The sequence below is a fragment of the Aulonocara stuartgranti genome (assembly GCF_965226115.1).
Source record: "Aulonocara stuartgranti genome assembly, chromosome: 11".
In the NCBI taxonomy this organism is placed as follows: domain Eukaryota; kingdom Metazoa; phylum Chordata; class Actinopteri; order Cichliformes; family Cichlidae; genus Aulonocara; species Aulonocara stuartgranti.
Window position 1 is genome coordinate 12,549,458 of NC_138947.1, and position 22,074 is coordinate 12,571,531.

Genomic DNA, 22,074 nt, shown 5'->3' on the forward strand with positions numbered 1-22,074 from the left:
GTGAAAACAGGACTGTAGGTAGTTCTTATCTACACATATAAACCTGACATTTTTAGTGCAGAGAACCAGTTTGAATAATTCACACCACAGCAGGAATAACTGTCTCTCATATCTTACGCTTAGCAATACTTAAAGACAGCATCTTAGAATGTGTATTTCGTAAATACCACATAGTATCTCCGGTCTGCATCCATCCACCTCTGGCACAAACTGCTGTACCCATGTGGCAATGCAAATTAGAAGTAATGCACCAAAACCGCTGGATTCAGAGGACCACTTGCTGCCACCTGGTGCTCGTTGTTTGTTCATTCTCGTTCTCTTCTGTAATAATGCATAGCCAACTTGTTTGAGTAAAGGTCACATTTATTTTTTTCGGGGAAGGGGGGCATCCCTTACTTAAATGTGTGACAAGATGCACGAAAAGAGCAGAAAGAGAGATATTCACATATTCAAGAATGACAGCTCTTGAAACACTAAAGATGTTCACTTTGCAGTAATATTACAGTTTGAATGAATTCAAGAGACATTGAAGACAAAACACAACATTTATTTCTCTATTAGAGGTTTGTTTGTGTGTGTATCTGTGTGTTTGTGAACTTGAGGTCCATGACAGGATGTCCCAAACGGGCCTTCTCTCTCTCCTTAAGTGCTTCCTCCCTGGAACATGTGGGATTTTTAAGTGGAGACTCTGGGCGAAGGGTGTGTTCACTTCTTCTCTTGCTTGTCATTGTACTCCAGGAAGAAGTCGTTACAGGCCACAGTGAGAGCTCCAACCAAAATGATGAACTCTGTAAAATCTACCTCTCCATCATTGTTGGAATCCAGGTCTCCCATAATCTTATCCACAGCTTCCTTATCCTGGGCATTCTGCACGTATCAAGATACAAAAAAAAGCAATGTCTTTTCTGTACACATAATCTACATTTGCATCTTCTCTTCCTAAGTATGAACATGTGCTTTCTTACCCCCAGATAGCTGCCAAGCTCTTTGGTAAGCATTTCTTTGAGCTCACCCTTGCTCAGTGTATATTTGTCCCCGTCATTTCCAGAGTACTTATGGAAGGTCTGGATCATGAGCTGCATGGCATTCTCCAGGGTGGAAGCATTCTCAGAGTTAGGCAAAGACATTCTGTAGAGGAACAGAAGGGTGGGTTGAAGATACAGTAAGAACAGTTCATGTCAGTACATGTGCTCTGTCAAGCATTGGGGGAAGCATGGAAGTCTAATGCAGAAAAAAATCAGGTGAGAAAAACCTGTCTGTCGTTCTGTTTTGCACTTAAATGTGTTTGCAAATATGCATTCAAGTAAGATGAGTTTTGCACACAGTATTTGGGCAGAAACCTTATCTAGCTTAACAGTTTCTTCATCGTGTCCTGGCCCTGATAAGATTTTGCCACAGATAAAAGGATCCTGCTCTGCCAAGGTTTTTGAACCTCCGGGAGTCCGGACATAGTCAGCAGCAACCGGACATGTGAGCCAGCTGATAAGAGTGAAACTCTAAGCTGGTTAAAAAGCCCATCCACTGGAGAAGATGTATCGGGGACACACAGTGGCAACCTGATCTGGCTTTTACTTTAGCTTTACCGGATAGCAAAAAAAACACCACAAACAGGTGTAGGTCCTACCTTTGTTGAACCTGTATCACCTGTGAACTGTGAAGACTTTTCCTAATTGTCAATCACAGCTTATAGTAGTTTTCACATAGATTTTATTTCCCAAAACAAATCAGCAGGATGTAAAAATGACTAAAAATGCATTTTTGGCATGCTATGTCTTTCCGATGTCTAGTTAACCAGTGAAATTGTTTTTTATAACTTATCAGTGAATCAACTGAACGTTCTCCCTGTCCTTAGTGCTCTACACGAAGGTACTCGACAAGTGATGAACTAACAGACATGCTCTAGCTGCATCAGCACCAGTATGCAATCATAATTGGGAAAAAAGACAACAGAGAAATGTGGAGACAGTTGAAATCTGTCCCTCTGTTTCTTACCTGAGTGGAGGATTAGTGCTGGCCTGCTGCTCAGGTGCAAAGAGAGGAGGTAAAAGCAACTGTTAAGGAGGATGAGGACTACACCGTCTTAAATACATCCCTTACTCCACCCATCCCACTTACCCCTTCCTCCTCCTTCTCTACCCCCTCCACCTGTTGCCCCTCTCCTCTCTACCTTCTCTGTTTACGCCAGAGACACCTGCTATCCGCTAATTGGACATACACAAGAGCCGGTTGCAGCTACAGAAAGACTTAAGGTAAATTGAGGTATTCACAATAAGTCTACAAGCCAAACCTGCCCTAATGTGCTCAAATGTGTTGAAATAAGAAAACTCACTAAAAAGAGAAGAAGTGCTGGAGAAAAGATCTATTTGTTTCCAAATATTCATACGTTGTCTAAACTCACTCGACCAACTGCGCGCTCCAAGCACAATGGGCTGTTGTGCAGTGACAGTGACATATTGCTTACCGTGTCACAGGTTGCTATTGAAATAGTGGATTACCCTGCTCCTCTGTTGTGCAACCGCTTTGTACTTCATGTCAAAACAAAGGAAAGGCTTGCAGGAAGTGCTTAAAATACTGCTATACCAAGGCAAAGATTAATAACTCAATAGCTTATCCAAAAGCACCTGGTTTCAAGCAGCAAAAACATTGTTAGGTTAATTGTAGGGGTAGGATGTTCACTGGAGGAGGGGAGTGCGGCGGAGGCTCATGCTTGTTATATTATCCGAAGGATCAGAGTAGCACCGATGAATGAAGCCATCGCACCTGGCAGTCATGCAGAGAAATCCCCACACAAAGGAGAACATGACAATGCGAGGACACACACACACACGAGCACTTTCACAAGCTTGTTCACACCTTTGGCTTCAAAATACACCATACATGCAAAAAAAAAAAGCACAAATAAAGACATATTTGAACAGGAACAGAAAAAATTCTTGAAATAGTTCAAGACACACCTTTAAAGCTGCACACCACCCTTACACAAACCACGTGAAGAAAACCGAGAAGCAAGAACAGAGAACTGGAACAGAAACATACTTTAAATAGTTCGTGTGAGGCATCCACCGGACTTGGAGACATCTGGATAATGGTGAGAGCGAGAGCCAAAGACCATGAAAGTAATTGCGTTTCTGAATGAATGATAGACAGGCTTGTGCTTAAAATTAAACATTAAAGCTTTTCATATGAAGAGATCATGTTTTAAAGTGCAGTGATGGTAAAGCATCTTCTCATTAATGAGTCTTTGGAGCATCATACTGTGCCAGTAAGGGGGGTAGCACGGAGTGTGTGTGCACATTCGTATACACCGAATGTATAGAGTTGCTGAGTGAAGGGTGGTGCACAATAGAAAGTGTAGACTGTATATCAGGATCAGGTTGCAATAAGTGATACATCTAAAGGGTGCTGAGTTTGACTAGTCGGGCGATCGTGGCTTAAGAGTTGGGAGTTCGCCTTGTAATCGGAAGGTTGCCGGTTCGAGCCCCGGCTTGGACAGTCTCGGTCGTTGTGTCCTTGGGCAAGACACTTCACCCGTTGCCTACTGGTGGTGGTCAGAGGGCCCGGTGGCGCCAGTGTCCGGCAGCCTCGCCTCTGTCAGTGTGCCCCAGGGTGGCTGTGGCTACAATGTAGCTTGCCATCACCAGTGTGTGAATGTGTGTGTGAATGGAAAACACTGCTGATAAGGTCAACAGCTTTAATCATTATTTTGTAAATATTGGACCAAAACTGGCAGAACAAATTCCTGAGTCACTGCCATCATTAGAATGTAGTGAAAACCTGATTGATAGGAACCCTAACTCAATGTTCCTCACATCAGTGGAGGAAAAAGAAATAATTGACATTGTACACATGTGTAAATATAAAACATCCACTGATTGTAATGATATTGACATGAAAATCGTCAAGAAGGTCATTGAAGGAATTGTAGGACCTCTAACATATATTTGCAACTTATCATTTCAGACGGGAAAAGTGCCAAACAAAATGAAAATAGCTAAAGTTGTGCCGCTGTATAAAACCGGGGATAGACGCCACTTCACAAATTACAGGCCTGTTTCTTTACTACCACAATTCTCCAAAATCCTAGAAAACCTGTTTAATAAACGATTAGACAAATTCTTAGATAAATATAAATTACTCTCTGACAGTCAATATGGATTCAGATCAAAAAGATCAACATCTCTGGCATTAATCGAATCAATTGAGGAGATTACGAATGCTATAGATCAGAAACAGTATGCAGCTGGAGTATTTCTGGATCTCAAGAAAGCATTCGACACAATCAATCATGACATATTAATTAATAAACTGGAACGGTATGGGATTAGGGGGGTTGTACTGCAATGGGTGAAAAATTATTTAAGTGACCGGAAACAATTTGTGAAGCTGGGTGTCCATTCCTCATCATGCTTGGACATTGCTTGTGGTGTTCCACAAGGCTCTGTACTGGGTCCAAAATTATTTATTATTTATATAAATGATATTTGTAAGGCATCTGATATATTAAAATTAGTATTATTTGCAGATGACACAAATATTTTTTGTTCTGGGGGGAATCTAAAGGAGCTGCTGGATACAATTACTTCAGAAATGTGCAAAATTAAAAAATGGTTTAACAGGAACAAACTATCGCTAAATCTAAGTAAAACTAAAATTATCTTATTTGGGAATTCCCTTAGAAATGCACAAGTGCAGATTCATGTAGATGGTGTGGAAATTGAAAGAGTACTTGAACATAAGTTTCTTGGTGTGATTATAGATGATAAATTAAACTGGAAGTCTCATATAAATCATATACATAACAAAATTTCAAGAAGTGTCTCAATCTTGAGTAAAGTAAAACACATTCTGGACCACAAATCACTCCACATTCTCTATTGTTCCCTGATTGCACCGTATTTGAATTACTGTGCAGAGGTTTGGGGCAATACTTACAAATGTTCGCTATCATCAATCTTTATATTACAAAAAAGGGCCATAAGGTGTTAAGATTCAGTATTGAGGAAGGGTACAAGAGGTGATCGAAGAATAACCACACCGATCCGGCCGGGTGAAGTCAAACGATGATTTTAATGAACACACGTGTGGGAAGACAACTCTGTACGCAGACAGGAAGTAGTCTTCGACTTAATCAAAGCATGAACAGATATTTTATAGCATCAGGGTTTGTTTACTGACGCCCCTTCATGCGTCACAGATACATTTTATACATAGATCAGATCAGCATCATCATGACTTTTCACCTAGAAAATCATCTTCTATTTTCATGGCTTGGTACTTTCCGTTCTTATCTTAAAATGAATTGTTCCTCTTTCTTGCCGAGACAACAAGAAACGGTTCCTCTTTTACCAAGACAATTTTGCAGTTACAGCCAAACATAACTAACCTCTTCCTCTAAATAAATCTAATTTAAAGTGTGTGTGTGTGTGTGTGTTGACCTCACATGCTCTTTGTGTCACCTCTTCACCTACTGTCTGTGTCTCGTCCTCAAATGCTCTTTCTCAATTCACCTGTTGCACTTCTGACCTTTTACCAGACCAGAAGCTCACTGAGACTATGTGTATGTCTTCTACTAAATAAATGTTTTAACCAAGAACCTCTACTAAAACCTTAATATAAAATGATCTGATATATAAGTGTTTTGTAAGCATGTATTGCGATTCCTTCTATGGCTCCAAGTCACTTGCACAATAGATTGTCCGAACATCGCGCCGAACAAAGCTTCCGACCCCCAATTAATTGACCGAACTCCAACTCTTTAATAAGCACAGATATGCATTGTGTATAAAATAGTCATAGCTGCTTAAGGCCTTCTTAAAGCTATCTGTTACATTGTTAAAGCCTCGTCTTAGCCTGCGGCTCAAAATAACTTCCTGCTTTCACTTCTGCATACAACTTCCTGTCAGCCTGCAACTCAGTCTTTCTGAAAGAGACACTGTTTAAACCTTGGAATGCAATATCCATGCTGCAGATTATATTATTAATGCAATGACAATTATTTAACAATAGCAGTAAAATAATTTCCCTCCTCGACACTCCCCCTTTTGACCTCTGGAACACCAGAGGTCACAATACATTGTGTCCTCACGCAGACCCTTCTCTGGTGGTCTCGAACCTCGAGATCTCCAGGATCCTCGCCCCTCCTGTGGTCGCCGAGATCTTCTGCAAAGGAAACAAAACACCTTTTCTTGCATCTCCCTAACTTATCCTATCTGGGACTCTTTAATCAAAAGCATGATCCTAATTATGCTCTTAACTTATTGACTTGTATTTATGTATGTTCCTCATCACTTTAAACTCTTTAAGCCCTGCTTTCACGTCCAGTTGCTCGCTCTATTTTCCCTTATCTGATCATCAACATCCTGTGCACAAGTTGTCGCTGCTGCAAGTTAATCTACTCCAAAAGAAAACAACCACTTTAATCAATTAAGTTTAAGCATATAAGCAATTACTCCTGTATACATTTCATCATAGCTAAATGCTGCCTTGAAACAACTCCTATGTGTTAACACTAACTTCATTTTAAAACCTCACATTTCCTATGTTATCACCTGTTTTGGTATAGCCTTTTTATTTCATTTTGCTCCTTTTAATGTAACCATACCTCCTAATTCTAGTTTATCAGACCTAACCAAAATATATGCTTTCCTTCCTCTTTGGTCCTTCTTTAAGTTCAGTTAAAAGCTAAATGAATTTAAGGCCTTTTGCCTGGAATCAATACTGTCATGTGTGTTTCTTAACTCTGTGTCTGTAAGCGTGTGCAATCCTTCATGAACTCATATTATCCTCACAGTAGATTGGCTAATCATAGCGCTAGCCAAAGGCTCGTGACCCTCCAGAGACAAATTTGAGCCACAACTCCTTTAAAAGCACAAAATGCAATATGTATAAAAATCATTTCTATTTATAAGCTCCCCCTTTATCCTAAAAATACCTCCTATGTAATATCTGTATGTGTAAGCCTACATTATAACCACTTCTTCTAAAGATCAAAAATCAAAGCTGTTCTACCCCTTCAACCCTCACTAATTTTCCCTCTAAGATTTATTCACAGCTTTGAAAAACCGGCATTGTATCTTCTAAACAGGATTCATGGTCCTGGGCCATGTTGGCCCAGCATTCTTGGTTCCTTGTATTTTCGCTCCTTATTTAGGCCAGGTTTTCTGAGGTGTCCTGTTGTGGTGTTCCCTAAGTGTTTTTTCCCTTTGTGACTCTTACCCCCTTGTGCCCCTCTGTGTATTTATGAGCTCTCGTCTCTCTTTGTGTTTATTCCATGTTTCCCCTCGGTCTCCCTGCGTCTCGTTTCTGGTTTGTGTTATTAGCTTACCCAGTTTAGGTTGTTTTTTCCACCAGTGCTGTTTTGTGCCCACCGTTGTAAATAAATATTCACCTGCGCCAGAGCTGCCGCCTTTTGGGTCCTTTTCTACAACTCCACACGGCTTGCCTCGCAAACCGTGACAAGTTCACTTTTAATCTTTTAACCTTAACTTAAAAATAACAGTTTCAGTTTTACCATATCCAAATGATCAAAAACCCAAAAGGTCCTAAAATGATCCTAAATTATTAAACAATTAAATTATTAAACCCTAAACCCCCCTTTATCTTGATACATTTCATGTGTCAAGATACTATACCAAACCTAAAAATGCTCAGTTTTCCCCACTCATGATCCAATCTATGTCATAAAAATAAACTTAAAACAGAACAGTTATCAGTCATGTGTTTCTTCAAACAATGATAACTGAGTTACATCAAAAAATATTTCCCCTTTAGCATTTGGCATTCTCCCAACAATATACTATAATCCCATAATCTAACCCCACCTAATAAAACAAAACAGAAATTTTCTCTGGTAAAAACAAATTGTTTGTCCACATTAATTCATCCTCACTCACATGCAGTCACACCATGTATTTGCTAATGGTGGAGCTTCCCGCGTCAGATTCTCCACCCTCAGCAAAATGAGCTCCGTCATTTTTATTTTCCATAGGAAAATATTTCTTCATGCTTTTGGACTGGATTGACTCGCATAAAATCCTTTTTACAGGGACTTACGACCTTGATCAGTCCCCACAGGTAGCTCTCCTCAGCCAATTATAATCTGGGAAGCCCACCTTATATTTGCTCTTCCCGAGAATTTTCAGCGCCGTTATTCACTGTTGCAGGCCTGCTTAAAACAGAAATGAAAAATAGAGCTGATTGTTAGCTCATAAAAACAAAACAAAATCACCTGACAGGTTTTCTTTAAGTGCACTGTTACAAAATAATGGGCCCAATTTTTTAGACATGTCCATGTTTCCTAAAACTCCCCCTATTAAAAACAAAAACAACAACAACAACCTACCTGACAGAATCAACCCATCACCACAACAACCTTAAACACACAAATCTTGCCACCACATAATTTCACCTCCTCAATACACCAAAAGTCTCATTAAAACCACACAATTTGCAAACAAAAATCACCCCCTTATACTCTTAAATTCAACATAAGACCCCTTACGACATCATATAATCACTAAACTATAAATTCCCTACCCCAATCTGCACTTCTCGTCTCTGCTATGCTTCCTCTTCCTGAAAGTCACAGTCACACACACACTCCAGCTAATTTGCATACTGAATCATCTCTCAAGAAGCTGTAACAACAGAAACATATGTTTAAACATTCCCAACTCATTAAATCATTTTATTTCTTCCAACAGTGATCACTAGTGTTGATCACTCAGTACGAGAGCACTCCTAAGTCACTCTTTTTTAAAACTACTTTAATCCCTTTTTCGTTTTCATAACTCCCTTTGTCATATGGCTTATTCTATTCCTCAATTACAAACTCAAATGTATTTTATTAAACATTCACACCATTGTATCATTCATACAAAATAGCAAGCTGTTCTTCATTGCCTATGTTTGTGTTCTTAGCCAGGTTTAATCAGTGTCTATGCATTAAACTCCATGAGCTTGTCTTGTCTTTATAAGTTTAATGCATTTCCTGTTTGTGTGTGTGAATTTGCATATGGTGCTTTTACAGTGTGTCAGACTCCTTCATAATTTTGCCTTTAAACAGTCAATTTTCTCCTCCCCAAATTTACTAACCCAAATTCTGATATCCTACCTTAAATAGCAGCATTCCTTGTCCTCAGCCAGAAGGTAGGGCTCCACTTGCCACTTTCCACCTCCACCCTAGCCCAGCGGTCTTACCCGTCAGGTCCGAGAGTAATCGTGACTGTGCCTGCCTTAGGTTGTCCCAGGGTTTCGAGGTGGGATCTTACCCGTCATGGGCTATCCAGCCTTCCATACTCGCCTGATACGGGGCCCAAGTGGGCAGGGGAGGGAACACACTGGCTCTGGGAATTAAAGGAATGTAAGCTGCTTCCTTCATTGCATCTTATGTTAAACTATCTCTATAATAAGCTATCTCAATTCTGACTCCTTCCTAGAATAATTTCACATATGGCACTTTGTGTATGTGTGTTTTCTATTCATTAATGTAATTGTCAGTTATTTTCTCTCCCGGTCAGGGAACCACATTATTTTCTCTCTTCATTTTACCTTCTTTTGTTTGTTTGTGACGTTCTACTTTAGCTCTACTAAACCTTGATGTAAAAACAATACTCCCTTATTTCACGCACACACTCTGCCTTTTGCCTACACACACACTTCTCTCTCAGACTTCCTCTGTTCACACATCACCTTATATGGGCATGCAAACTTCCTGTCACCCACACCATTTCCTGTTACACACACACCGCACGCAGCTGCTCAGAGCAGCTCAAACTGCTTTGCTGTTTCTCCAGGCTAATCAAACTTATTTTGTATTTACAATCTACAAACCCTCTGTAATTCTACTAACTTTTGACCTAAAATGTAGCATCATTCACACAATGATTTCATAATCCTCTCACACACACCTTTTAAATAAACTAAACTCTTATAACATCACTCATGCCTCTCTCAAATTAAAAACACTTTCAAAGTTTAAAACGTCCTACTTTACATCACCCAAGAAATACCTCTCACACCTTTATTCATCATGTCAAAGCTTCTAGTCACCACATTCACACTTAAACTGTGACTAGAGTTAAGGAATATAACTCAACACACTTTCCTAAGAGTATTTTAGACATGCTTGTCATAATCAAAAAAGCAAGTAAAAAACAAACAAACAAAAATTGAAACCTCTATTAATTCTCACCGCACACACAAGAGATTGAAAAAATAAAACACACCAGCAACTAATGCTGGAGAAAAGTTACTACTGAAAGTGATGTGTTAGTCTTAAGTATATACAGTGCACTCAATATATTTATATATCTACATCCAAACTCAGTCAATTACTATACATCCACTACGGCAACTCAAAACTTTATTTATAGTCCTCTAATAAACATAAATGGCATTTGAAACACACACTCAACAATGTTTGCAGCAGTATTTGTAAAACCAACTGTGGCTTAAACAGTTCACTGCTTACTCATTTGCATTTTCACTCACACACACCGTCTAAAAATAGCAGCAGCATTGCCTCAGACTCCTTTCACACAGAGATCTCTTATTTTACAAAGACGTCTTATATTTACAACTACTGTCAGATCTGTCAGCTTTAGCGCCTACACAATTTAGACAAATTTAACATAACCACCCAGCGGATAAATTCCCTGAGTTTTTTGCGACCAATTAACCAGTATCAAGACTTTAACTGTTTCTGGCCTCATTTCTAAAATCCCTAACTCAATTTAAAAGCGTCAACCAACCCAAACTTTGAAGTGTTAAGTTAAAGTTACACGCCCGAAGACCAACTTCTCCTGTCCAAAAAAGCGCAGATACCGTTGCAAACGGTAAGGAGACTCTAACTCCTAGCTTAATTCCGGGATGCCCTGTACCCCACAGCTAAACCACACTGAACTAACCCTCTTCGCCGAGAGGTCAATGTCGCGCGTCCACGACAAGGAGGGAGCGTAACCTCCGGGCTCTGCGCTTCCTAGCAGACTCGAACTGCCGTTCTAGAATAATTTATAATACTTTGAAACAACAATCAACACCCGAAACAAGTGTATAACTGAGGCAGATCGACCCTGATGGACAATGGGGACTCTAACCCACAAATTGACCCACAGAGGTCTGACCTAATGACCAACCGGGACTTTAACCCACAAAATGACCAAATACCCTACCAAACTACTTGAGACTCTAACTCAATTTCTTTGGGACTTCAACCCATTATTTAAACTTTTCCTGGCAGACTCTAACTGCTTTAGCAGACTTTACTGCTTTCATTTCTTCATTCTTCTTAGCAGAACTCTAACTGCTTCAACTCATGAGATTTTTCATCAAAATCAAAACAGACATGCACCAGTAACTTCAGTGAGTAGACTTAAATTTTATCATGTCCAATTTGGCACACTTTGGAAATAATTCAACAGGTAGTGCCTTACCTTTTGGATAAGCCGGCTTATGCCCACTCACTTAGACCACTGGAATTCATGTCTGCCCGTCAGACCACCTAAGACCCCGGATTTCTCCGTCTAAACCTCCAACTCACCCTCCTCAATAACCGGACGAAGCCCCCAAATGTTAAGATTCAGTATTGAGGAAGGGTACAAGAGGTGATCGAAGAATAACCACACCGATCCGGCCGGGTGAAGTCAAACGATGATTTTAATGAACACACGTGTGGGAAGACAACTCTGTACGCAGACAGGAAGTAGTCTTCGACTTAATCAAAGCATGAACAGATATTTTATAGCATCAGGGTTTGTTTACTGACGCCCCTTCATGCGTCACAGATACATTTTATACATAGATCAGATCAGCATCATCATGACTTTTCACCTAGAAAATCATCTTCTATTTTCATGGCTTGGTACTTTCCGTTCTTATCTTAAAATGAATTGTTCCTCTTTCTTGCCGAGACAACAAGAAACGGTTCCTCTTTTACCAAGACAATTTTGCAGTTACAGCCAAACATAACTAACCTCTTCCTCTAAATAAATCTAATTTAAAGTGTGTGTGTGTGTGTGTGTTGACCTCACATGCTCTTTGTGTCACCTCTTCACCTACTGTCTGTGTCTCGTCCTCAAATGCTCTTTCTCAATTCACCTGTTGCACTTCTGACCTTTTACCAGACCAGAAGCTCACTGAGACTATGTGTATGTCTTCTACTAAATAAATGTTTTAACCAAGAACCTCTACTAAAACCTTAATATAAAATGATCTGATATATAAGTGTTTTGTAAGCATGTATTGCGATTCCTTCTATGGCTCCAAGTCACTTGCACAATAGATTGTCCGAACATCGCGCCGAACAAAGCTTCCGACCCCCAATTAATTGACCGAACTCCAACTCTTTAATAAGCACAGATATGCATTGTGTATAAAATAGTCATAGCTGCTTAAGGCCTTCTTAAAGCTATCTGTTACATTGTTAAAGCCTCGTCTTAGCCTGCGGCTCAAAATAACTTCCTGCTTTCACTTCTGCATACAACTTCCTGTCAGCCTGCAACTCAGTCTTTCTGAAAGAGACACTGTTTAAACCTTGGAATGCAATATCCATGCTGCAGATTATATTATTAATGCAATGACAATTATTTAACAATAGCAGTAAAATAATTTCCCTCCTCGACAAAGGATAATCCATAAAACTGGTTACAGAGATCATACAAATCCACTATTCTTAAAATCAAAAATTCTAAAATTCACAGATCTGGTTCATTTTCTCACAGCACAAATTATATATAAAGCAATAAATAACCTGCTTCCTGACAATATTCTAAAAATGTTTTCTAAAAGGGAACGGGAATACAATTTGAGGGGGGAATTAAATTTAAAACATCCTCGTATCCGTACAACATTAAAAAGTTTTTGCATCTCTGTGTGTGGAGTGAAGCTGTGGAACAGACTAAGTAAAGATATGAAGCAATGTCCAAGCATGGCGCAGTTTAAAAAGCGGTTTAAGGATATGGTTTTTACAGGGTGCAGGGAGGAAGTAGAGATTTGATAGGGTGTTCTTGTCTAATATTTTCATGTGTGTGCGCATGCACGGGTTTGTTGGTATGGGTATATATGTATGTGTATATGTATGTATGTATATATATATATGTGTATATGTATATATATATATATATATATATATATATATATATGTGTGTATGTGTGTGTATGTGTGTGTATGTATGTGTGTGTATATATATATATATATATATATATATATATATATATATATTAAATATATATAAAATTGTAGGTTGTGTATCCTTCAGGTGTTAATGGGGTTATTGAAAATGTGTATATGTGCGTATGTGTGTATATACGTAGGTATGGATAGATAGAAACATATATGTGTATATATTAAAAAAATAATAATAATAATAATAATTACACATAACATATAATGTAATTACAAGGAGGTATTTCTGTAGTCTATTGATACTAGATAGTGGAAAAGGGGTGGGATTAAATAAGCTTATGCTTCTTCCTGCTCCTTTTTGAACATGGACGTTATTTGGAGTTGTGGTTGCTCGTTTTCCTTTTGTTTGCTTTGTTCATTTGTCTCTTTTAATTCTATTTTTTTTTTTATACTTTTTCAACATGTTCAAAATAAAGATTCAATCAATCAATCAATGGGTGGGTGACTGGATATGTAAAGCGCTTTGGGGTCCTTAGGGACTAGTAAAGCGCTATATAAATACAGGCCATTTACCATTTTAGTCAGGGATGTCGCAGCTATATTTAGCAAGTGCTGCTGGAAAGGAGCGGGCATGATTCAATTAGTGTCAAATCATGACAGAGAAACTACTGCACTTATAAAGTACTTCCGCACATGTAGAAAGAAAGGAAATGTATATGAGAAAGGGAGGTTCAAAGGTGAAATCTTAAAAGACTGACAAATGTGCAACAGCAGCAACCACAGACCAAAAAAAAACAATTTAATTTTAATATAAAGCTTTTATTTTGAAAACATTGGTATAAAATGTAGGATTGGTATAAAAAAGACCAGCTCAGAATCCTTCAGTGACAGTGTTACTACATAAAGGTTCATTTGGACAGACATTAAGATCTAGTATAGCCGGTTAACTATCTCAGAGAAAATCATTATGATCTGATGTATACATGGTGGCTGGAATGTTTGGAAATGAAAAAAAAAGACATTTAATAAGCTCAAAAAGAAAAAAACATGGCTGAATGCAGATCCTCTCCAAATACTGCAACTTCAAGAGCATCTACGATGAATCTGGATTGCTTTCAGTCTTGCGCTGACTCATGGAGTTAGCCAAGTAACCTATCAGGGTAAGGTATTCCTCGAAGCTGACCTTTCCATCGCTGTTTTCATCCAGTCCCCTCTGCATCTCCTTAACAGCAGAGGAGTTGCTTGCATCCTGAGTTTAAAAACAATAAAACAAATATTAAAGAGATTAGAGATTACAACTGCTTTTAAATTCATGTTCTAATATACTGGCAGCATGACGGACAACCACAAAACACTTACTTCCATGACACCACTGAGGTTTTTCTCCACCAGTTTCTGGAAAGATTTGCTGTCTAGGTTCTCCTTCCCCCTGGAAGATTTAACAAACGTGGTCACCAACGTCTTAATAGCGGACTCCATATCTGTATAAGAGAGTGAGACAAGGACAAAGCAGAAAAGAGAATTTAGGACAGATAAGGACATATCTTAGAAGACTCTCAGACTCTCAAACACTGTGCCATGAGATACTTTTCCTGTGAACTTTAATAATATCATAATGCAAAAAACTAAACAGAGCATTGAGTGGATGAGACGCTTATTTCATATTGAGCATTTCATGCTTTGTTTGGTTCTGATTGTGAAAAAGAGTAATGTCAGCTGTGAGTTTGTGGAAGGCTTGTGCACAACTATGTGACCTTTAACTCCATACAACCAAATTATAAAGCATATTATGATGTATTTAAATTGACAAACATGTCATTTATAATACCTGATGATTTTAAAAAGGCAAAACCCAGACAGAAAAAAAATCCCCCTAAGACCCTCTTGTCCTCTGTGGGAAGAACAGAAGTGAAGAGGAAATCCTGGGATTTCTTCTGACGCCACATTTGCAATAGTTTGACAAACAGATAACATGTGCTTTCTTTTCAAAATGGTGCAGCTTCCACGTTTTCTAGGGACAAGGGAACTTAAGTGATCATTCATTTATTCATATATTTTTTGCAGATAATATGATAATATTGCTAAAAATCTAATTGTTTCTTCAATGTCAGATTCTTAACTTCACATCAGTGGGATTGCAGAAATGTACAGTATTTTCTAACCCCCTAAAAACAAACCTTTTACTCAGTGTCCTTTGCAGTGGGCAGCAAGACTTACTAACTCCCATTTTTAACCATTTGTCCCATTCAGAAACCAGAGGACCAAGTGAGGCAGGAAGGACTTTACTCATACTTGTAGAAGCGAAGTCAGACTTACAGATGTCAGCGGACGAGGTGGACAAGGTTGAGAAGTTAGGGCGGGAAGGCGAGAGCTCAGAGGACATACCAGCTTCTGAGGAGCCTGAGCTGGGATTAAGTGACCCATGGTCATGACAAGCAATGTGTAATGTGGAAATTTAACAATTTATTCATTTAACAAGCAGGGGCCTCAGTAGCATACGGAAGAACCATACACAGCCACGACAGCCTGGCACCTCCTCCTCATGCTGCTCACAAACTTGGTCCAGCTTGGTCTGGGATGGCATCTCATTCTTCAACCAGCAATTGTCACAAGTCAGCCAGTGTGGTTGTGTTGGACGCTATGGCCCAAACAGCGCGCACAAGCTGATCCCACAAGTGTTTAACGGTGTTGAGGTCAGGGCTGCAGGCAGGTTCTTCCATCCTCTCCACACCCAAATTCTTCAGATAGTCGCTGATAAACCCTGCTCTGTGGGAGCGAGTGTTGTCACGTTCGAGCACAGAGGTCAGTTGCTAAACCTCATCTTGATATCTTTGTATTGCGAGTGCCTCCAACGACGACAATCCATGTTTATCCAGTGAGGGAGATGCTGCCTCACAAAATCACACCTCCTCTACCCTATTGGTGCAGCAATCAGAATGGTTGCTGCACCAGTGATGAAGGATGGTCATATCAGCCTTCCTGGCAGTTCTATGAGACCAGCGACTGGCTGTGTGCTGTCTTTTCTGGATTGTCTGGGTAGAGACCCCTCGGCCATACCGTCCTGCAAACCTTGACTGCAAATCTGTTAAAGGCTGCCTCTGGTTCCTAAGTGCTAATAGGGTGAGGAAATGATCTTCTTATGTAGTAGCCTTCTTGGGACGTCTATTTCGTGGCCTGACTCTGATATAACCTGTTAGATGGAGCTTGGCCTTCAGTTTGGAGATGGCACTGAAGAACAATCCAAATGATACTGCAAATTGGTTTTGTGCAACACCCACTTGAAGTTGTCCTATAGAACAAGCCTAATTCAGATCAGTCAAACATGGCGTGCTTGGAGTAGACACCAGTTGACCGCTGTAGCAAGGCCTGCTAATCACAGACAGTTAGACACTTGATAGCCAGAACTGGAGTACCAAAAGTTCAAAACAAGAGTCAGTAGCAGAACAAGCTATTTGGCATTAGCAGAGAAGATTTGGCAACTTTTTCATGGGCGCAACCCATGTGGTACTATTTAGGGGGAAATGAACAGACTTTAATGGTATAAGATTTCCCAAGAAGCATTGTTACAACAAATAAATAACAGACCAATCCATGACTTGGATCCGGATACACCGAGTCCTTATTATAGCTAATTTAATAAGTTGAGACATATTCTTCAAGACTGGGCAGTCCATTGAAGTAACAAATGAGATTATTCTTTTTCAACATCAGAGGAGAAAATTATGTGAGATTTCTGTTAAACAGCGTGCAGGAAGGCTGCCTTAATCTGCTGAGACCAGTGAAGGTCTGTGCACTGTAGATGAGCTGATGTTTCCTTTCCCACAACTTCAGAGCCCCGCCTTGTTGTCATCTTGCTTGAGCTCAGGCTCCTTAAAAGCCTGAATGTCATCCTCTGAGCGTTTGCCTTGCTTTTTTAATCAAAAAGTTCAACGATGTGAGGTTTTTTTTTAGTTTTTTTTTAAAAACAATGTTTATGTGTTCAGTCGTAACTGTTTTAATGTTAAATAAAAAGAACTTTTTTAGCAGAAATGAAACCAATATCATTTCATCACATCATTCTGTCATCACGCAAGACTCCATGTTCATGACAAGGGGCAAACAATTAAACAAAGAAAAACAAAAAATTTAATGAATAACAATTTTTTTTCTTCTTTCAACTACAACACTTAAAATACCTTTTAAAAGATCCTTGTTTGATATTTAGAGTTTTAGAAAATTATTGTTCAAGTGGATTTTGAAAGTGCATTCAAATTGGTTTATGTAAGTGTCAAAAATGTGAGACACACAATTGACGTCAGCACGGAAGGGGAAGAGGGGGAATGGGGAGCGATGAGGGGACCCAGGTTGGATGCTGGTGGAGGTAAACAGAGCAAAAGAGAGGGAGTGAGGGGAGGCTGAAGAGATGGGGAGTCTCTAAAGGTAAACACAATGGGAGCTGTGATCTCTGACGGTGGACATCTGATCCCCAAAAGCGAACAGGAGGCTGCGAGATCAGATTACTGCCTAATGCCCGACTGCAGCAGCACACACTACCGCGCACTGTAGGAACACAAGTACGCACTGAAATATGTCACCCAACTAGTGAGCCAAACACTAACAGATAACCTGAATGCCAACGTCACATCCTGCACTCACTGAGCAAACCAAAAGCAAACCATTTACAATCTCACTGGATGCCAAATCCGGTAGCTCTAATAAATAAAAAACAGCAACATCAACACAGCACACACTGGAAATATGACAGAAAGCTAAAAAACAAAACTCTACTGATCTATTTTAAGCATGCAACTAATTAATTCCATTAGTCTGTTTTTAAAAGCAGGCACAATAATAAAAACAACTATTTAAAATACTGTAATTAATGATGATAAAATAACATTTAGACACTGCAGTTACAGAGTCCCGGCTCACTGTCACACTGTCAGGGTTTTCTGAGACATTTCAACATAGCCGTGCCATTATTAGGAACACTGGTGCTTTCCCCACTGTGACAAATATCTGCTGTGAAAATGTCTGTGGTTTCATATGTGACACAGAGATGATATATATACATATATTTATATATATGCATATATATTCTCAAATGAGCTGGTGGTGCATGCTTTTTATTTAAAATGCAACGCACCAAGAAAAGGCAGGAACTGCTCCCAGCTGCAAAGGATTACAAGTAATTGTGGTAAAAAAAAAAAAAAAAAAAAGATCTGGGGCCACGTCAGAGCCCTGTACCTCTAACAAATAAACAACTAACAAAAAATAACATGTAAAAAACAACACAAAGAAATAACCATAGTAATTTGACTGAAGTACACAATTACTATGCAGATTAATCAGGGAGATTTTCAGTTATTTTCTGTTGCATGTGCACATTATGTTTCCAAGCACAATTTGACTAACACAGGGGTCTTTTAAGGTCACTCCCATGAAGTTTTCTCTTGTCTCAACAAAGTAGAATTCCAAGGCAATGGCTCGCAGAAAACAAAAGCCCTGAATGAAAGCTGAAGATACTTGAGCAGCATTGATAAGTATCTCAGCAGCGTGGGGGCGAGGTCTTGCTGCAGGATTTCCAGTGTGTATTGGAAACTACCACAAAGCAGCAGTGGACACTGGGTGGGTAATAATCATTGGTGCCTGGAGTGATGTTGCTGAGGTAACTTTAGAAGCTGGTAAATCTCCCATCTGACACTGATGTCATGCCTCACCGCTCACACTACTCACCTACTCTGGCCCACACGAGAACACATAGACATACAGAAAGACGGAAAAGCACACACACATATGCAGAAACACACTCATCTAAAGAAGGACAATGCCAATTAGGACTTCTGTTGCATTAACCTAATTACTGGGTGAATGAGAGCAGGCACCCAAACCCTGGATTTTGTTTCATGTCTCCCCGCCAAGCCAGCACACACTGACACACACACACACAACTCTTTTCAACATTCAAGTTAGCATCTGTCATCAGCCTGCTGCTCATTATTATTTAATACGTTACTATAATTGTCTTAACACCTTCCTAACATCCTCCACAAGTCAAACAGCTCGGGAGCAGGCTGTTTACAGGCCATATATCAAAATGCTCGACAGGCCACAATCCATTAGCATCTCTCCTGAATGTAACAAGATGAGCAGAAAACCAAGAAGGCTCCAGTATGAACCGGAGACATCAGGGCCACAAAAATCCAAAATGAGTAGAAAGGAACATGTGGCAGGGCCGTATTTGTCTGATAAGGGCAGGGAGCGTGTAATGATGACAATCGTGGCTCTTGTACAAGCTCTTAGTGCATACACATTCCAACTCTGAGTGTGGAGATGGTGATTAGAGAGAAGGCAGTTAGTTGTCAAACAGAAGCAATGTGTTTTCTAGTGATTTGTCAGTTGCAAGTGTAATGATTAAATGGAAATTGAAACATCTGATACAGACATTTGAACAGGAATATACTTTTCATATTGTTGGTATGAGGGGTTTTTTTTAATGACATTTTTTTTGCATTTTACACAGAGTGGTTCAGCAGCTGCTAATGTGCTTGTGAGCATCATGGATTATTACCAGTAAGAGAAGAGAAGAGCTAGATTTTCCTGTTTTAAACATCTTTAGAAGCCTAAAGTTACAAAATCATCCAGCACTCACAAAAGAAAAAAAAAGAAGAATTCAAGTTTTAAACAATAAATATTAAATAAATTAATAATGACAGTTATTTTTTATATCACCGGTGTATTATAACATGCAGCCCATTAAGCTCCCTTAATGGGCTGCATACACACTGTAGCTACATGAACTCCTGAATTAACGGAATAACATGAATATTGAGCAGACCTAGCAAAAGAGAGGGAGGTAATGTGAGGTAATGTGAGGTAATGAGCGCTGAAACTAGATGAGACTTGTCATGTGCAAACCAGTTTTAACCCAGTAAGTCCATCTAACCCACCCCTCACTACTCCACTAAAGAAGGCAAACTGAGAACGCGAAAACCGAGAAAGTTTGAGCATGCTTCCCATCTCAGACCAAACGGATCTCTCTCTTTTTTTCCGTCTTCTTCTGCGATGGCAACGGACGTGAGCAACCATTGATCCTTGACCAGCTCCACCCTGGTCGTGTTGTTTGCACTAGGTGTGACTGACTCACTTCCCCCGTGAGCATACCTGTCATCGCCCAGGTCGCTATTTCTCCTCTGCTTCATTAACTACACCGGGTCGAAGCCATTCGAGTCTCACTACCGGAGTCTTATCATAACGTTAATAATTCACAGTGATGAGAGCCAAATCTGGCTGTCGTTACAACGGTCACATTATGACTGACTAACGGGGCGATAACAGCCTCGGCGCACACGCCAAAACTAGTAAGCGCCGCGCGTAACGGAGATGTTAGGGGCTTGCCCACGTCGCACATTTACATTTAGCCCTAACTAATCCTCACAATTTGTAGAGTGACCACAGGCAGGAGTGACACACAGCAGATAAATAAGTAAACGCGACTCGAGACTCCGGTTTCTGTGTAAGTGTAAAGGGATTGGGGTTACATTACCAAGAAGATGAACCCGATCCCTGTGGCCACCAAGCTGGGTAATGACAATAGAGAGGCTGGCAAGTAATAGAAAATTGATGCCACGGTGCAGAAAATAAGTTCAAGTTTTAAATTTTTTGTGTTGAGTAGAAAGGTTTGAACTCGCAATTTAAAAAAGAAACAGCTGAATTTATTAATGAAGAGAACTCGTAATGGAGAGAGAAAAAAGCACTCACCTTTGAGAGCGAGAACAAAAGCCTATATAAACTGTCTCAGCAAATGCTCTGCTTCTTTCTTTCAGATCCTCCTCGCAAGGCTTCCTCTAGATTAAGCAGCTACACATATCTTTTCCGTGATTTAACTTCTGACTCAAGCCAGTTTTTTTCACAGTTTTAGGGCGTGTGCCTGGGAGAGGAGGAATGTGGAAAGAGGCGCAGCTTGAGCAACGCAGCAATATTTTCTTAACAAAGATTTCCGTTGTTCCACAAAAGAGTCTAAAAAAGCGTTTTTGATTACAAAAAACTTGCGGCCTTTCTGCTTCTGTTTTATACTCACACCCGCATCTTTGCTATTTTTTTAAATATATACATGTATTATATTATATTGTACTTTTTTTCTGGCACAACACAGTTTCTCTCAACAAGTAGGGACAAGAGCGCGCGCATGTTTTAAGCGCGTGTGTGTTCAAAGTCTTACGAACAGACAGATGCAGTCAAGCCACACCCTGAAAGTGGTTCAAAGAGTGGAAAGATGGAGTTATGTAGCAAAAAAGAAGACACCCCCCCCCCCCCACACACACACACACACACACACATACAAAGTAACGAATGAAAGACTGGACAGCAGAGAACACAGAACTATCCTGTTACATTTTATTCAGATTTTTCCCTAAACACCACCTCTGTTGGCGTCCGGAGGGGAGATGATGATTTCCAGGAATTAGGAAGCCAGGAATGCGCACGCACGCACACACACGGCTGTAACACACTACATTCCTATTCTGCAGTTTCATCATAGGACTGTGAGCACGCCGGGCTTAAAGCATGTGTGTTTTCGCTGCGGGCTGGGATTTGTTCTAAAACTACCGAAACCGTGTAGTGTTATGTAAAAGTGAAGTGACTGAATCTACCTGAGAGCCTCTTGAAACATGGGAGGTGGAAATGAAACACAAAGTATTGACTAAAAACACATGACTGTGAAACTGAAACGGGCTTTAGGGTGTTTTTCATCTGGCTGAAATCCCGTTTTTTTTAACTACATGGCACACAGGCGACACAGTAACACACAGAACTGCGAAAGAAAGAGTATCCGAGGACACTCTTATTGGCTAAACCTCCCATGCTTGCTCGCAAGTTGCCCAATCAGCTGCCAGAATTCCAAGAAGTTGAGCTCTCCATCATTGTTCTTGTCCAATGAGCTCATAAGTTGGTCAATGGCAGCAGGGTCA

At 39.9% G+C, this 22,074-nt stretch overlaps 2 protein-coding genes and 1 long non-coding RNA gene across 3 annotated transcripts; all 3 read right to left on the reverse strand.

Moving 5' to 3' along the window:
- Window positions 1-531: 531 nt before the first annotated feature.
- On the reverse strand, window positions 532-3,086 carry s100t (S100 calcium binding protein T). Its single transcript, XM_082552820.1, has 3 exons — window positions 1,993-3,086; window positions 966-1,128; window positions 532-867 (listed from the first exon to the last, which is right to left on the reverse strand). Exons 2-3 carry the CDS (start codon window positions 1,125-1,127, stop codon window positions 706-708), a joined length of 324 nt encoding a protein of 107 aa, XP_082408946.1. The 5' UTR covers window position 1,128; window positions 1,993-3,086; the 3' UTR covers window positions 532-705.
- Window positions 3,087-5,048: 1,962 nt separating this feature from the next.
- Window positions 5,049-12,643, reverse strand: LOC309717081. The gene is made up of 2 exons (XR_014279620.1): window positions 5,508-12,643; window positions 5,049-5,456 (listed from the first exon to the last, which is right to left on the reverse strand). It is a non-coding gene; the product is annotated as an uncharacterized lncRNA (long non-coding RNA).
- A 1,278-nt stretch (window positions 12,644-13,921) lies between these two features.
- On the reverse strand, window positions 13,922-21,024 carry LOC309717469 (protein S100-A16). The gene is made up of 3 exons (XM_082552069.1): window positions 20,864-21,024; window positions 14,483-14,604; window positions 13,922-14,372 (listed from the first exon to the last, which is right to left on the reverse strand). Exons 2-3 carry the CDS (start codon window positions 14,600-14,602, stop codon window positions 14,217-14,219), a joined length of 276 nt encoding a protein of 91 aa, XP_082408195.1. The 5' UTR covers window positions 14,603-14,604; window positions 20,864-21,024; the 3' UTR covers window positions 13,922-14,216.
- Between the last annotated feature and the right edge of the window lie 1,050 nt (window positions 21,025-22,074).

What these genes read in the sequence shown, in the direction of transcription:
- s100t (XM_082552820.1), bottom strand. Translation starts at nt 1,127, where the DNA reads ATGTCTTTGCCTAACTCTGAGAATGCTTCCACCCTGGAGAATGCCATG. An exon ending in AGCTTGGCAGCTATCTGGGG is followed by an intron (nt 868 to 965) that starts GTAAGAAAGCAC and finishes TGATACGTGCAG; the next exon opens with AATGCCCAGGATAAGGAAGC.
- LOC309717469 (XM_082552069.1), bottom strand. Translation starts at nt 14,602, where the DNA reads ATGGAGTCCGCTATTAAGACGTTGGTGACCACGTTTGTTAAATCTTCC. An exon ending in ACCTCAGTGGTGTCATGGAA is followed by an intron (nt 14,373 to 14,482) that starts GTAAGTGTTTTG and finishes TTTTAAACTCAG; the next exon opens with GATGCAAGCAACTCCTCTGC.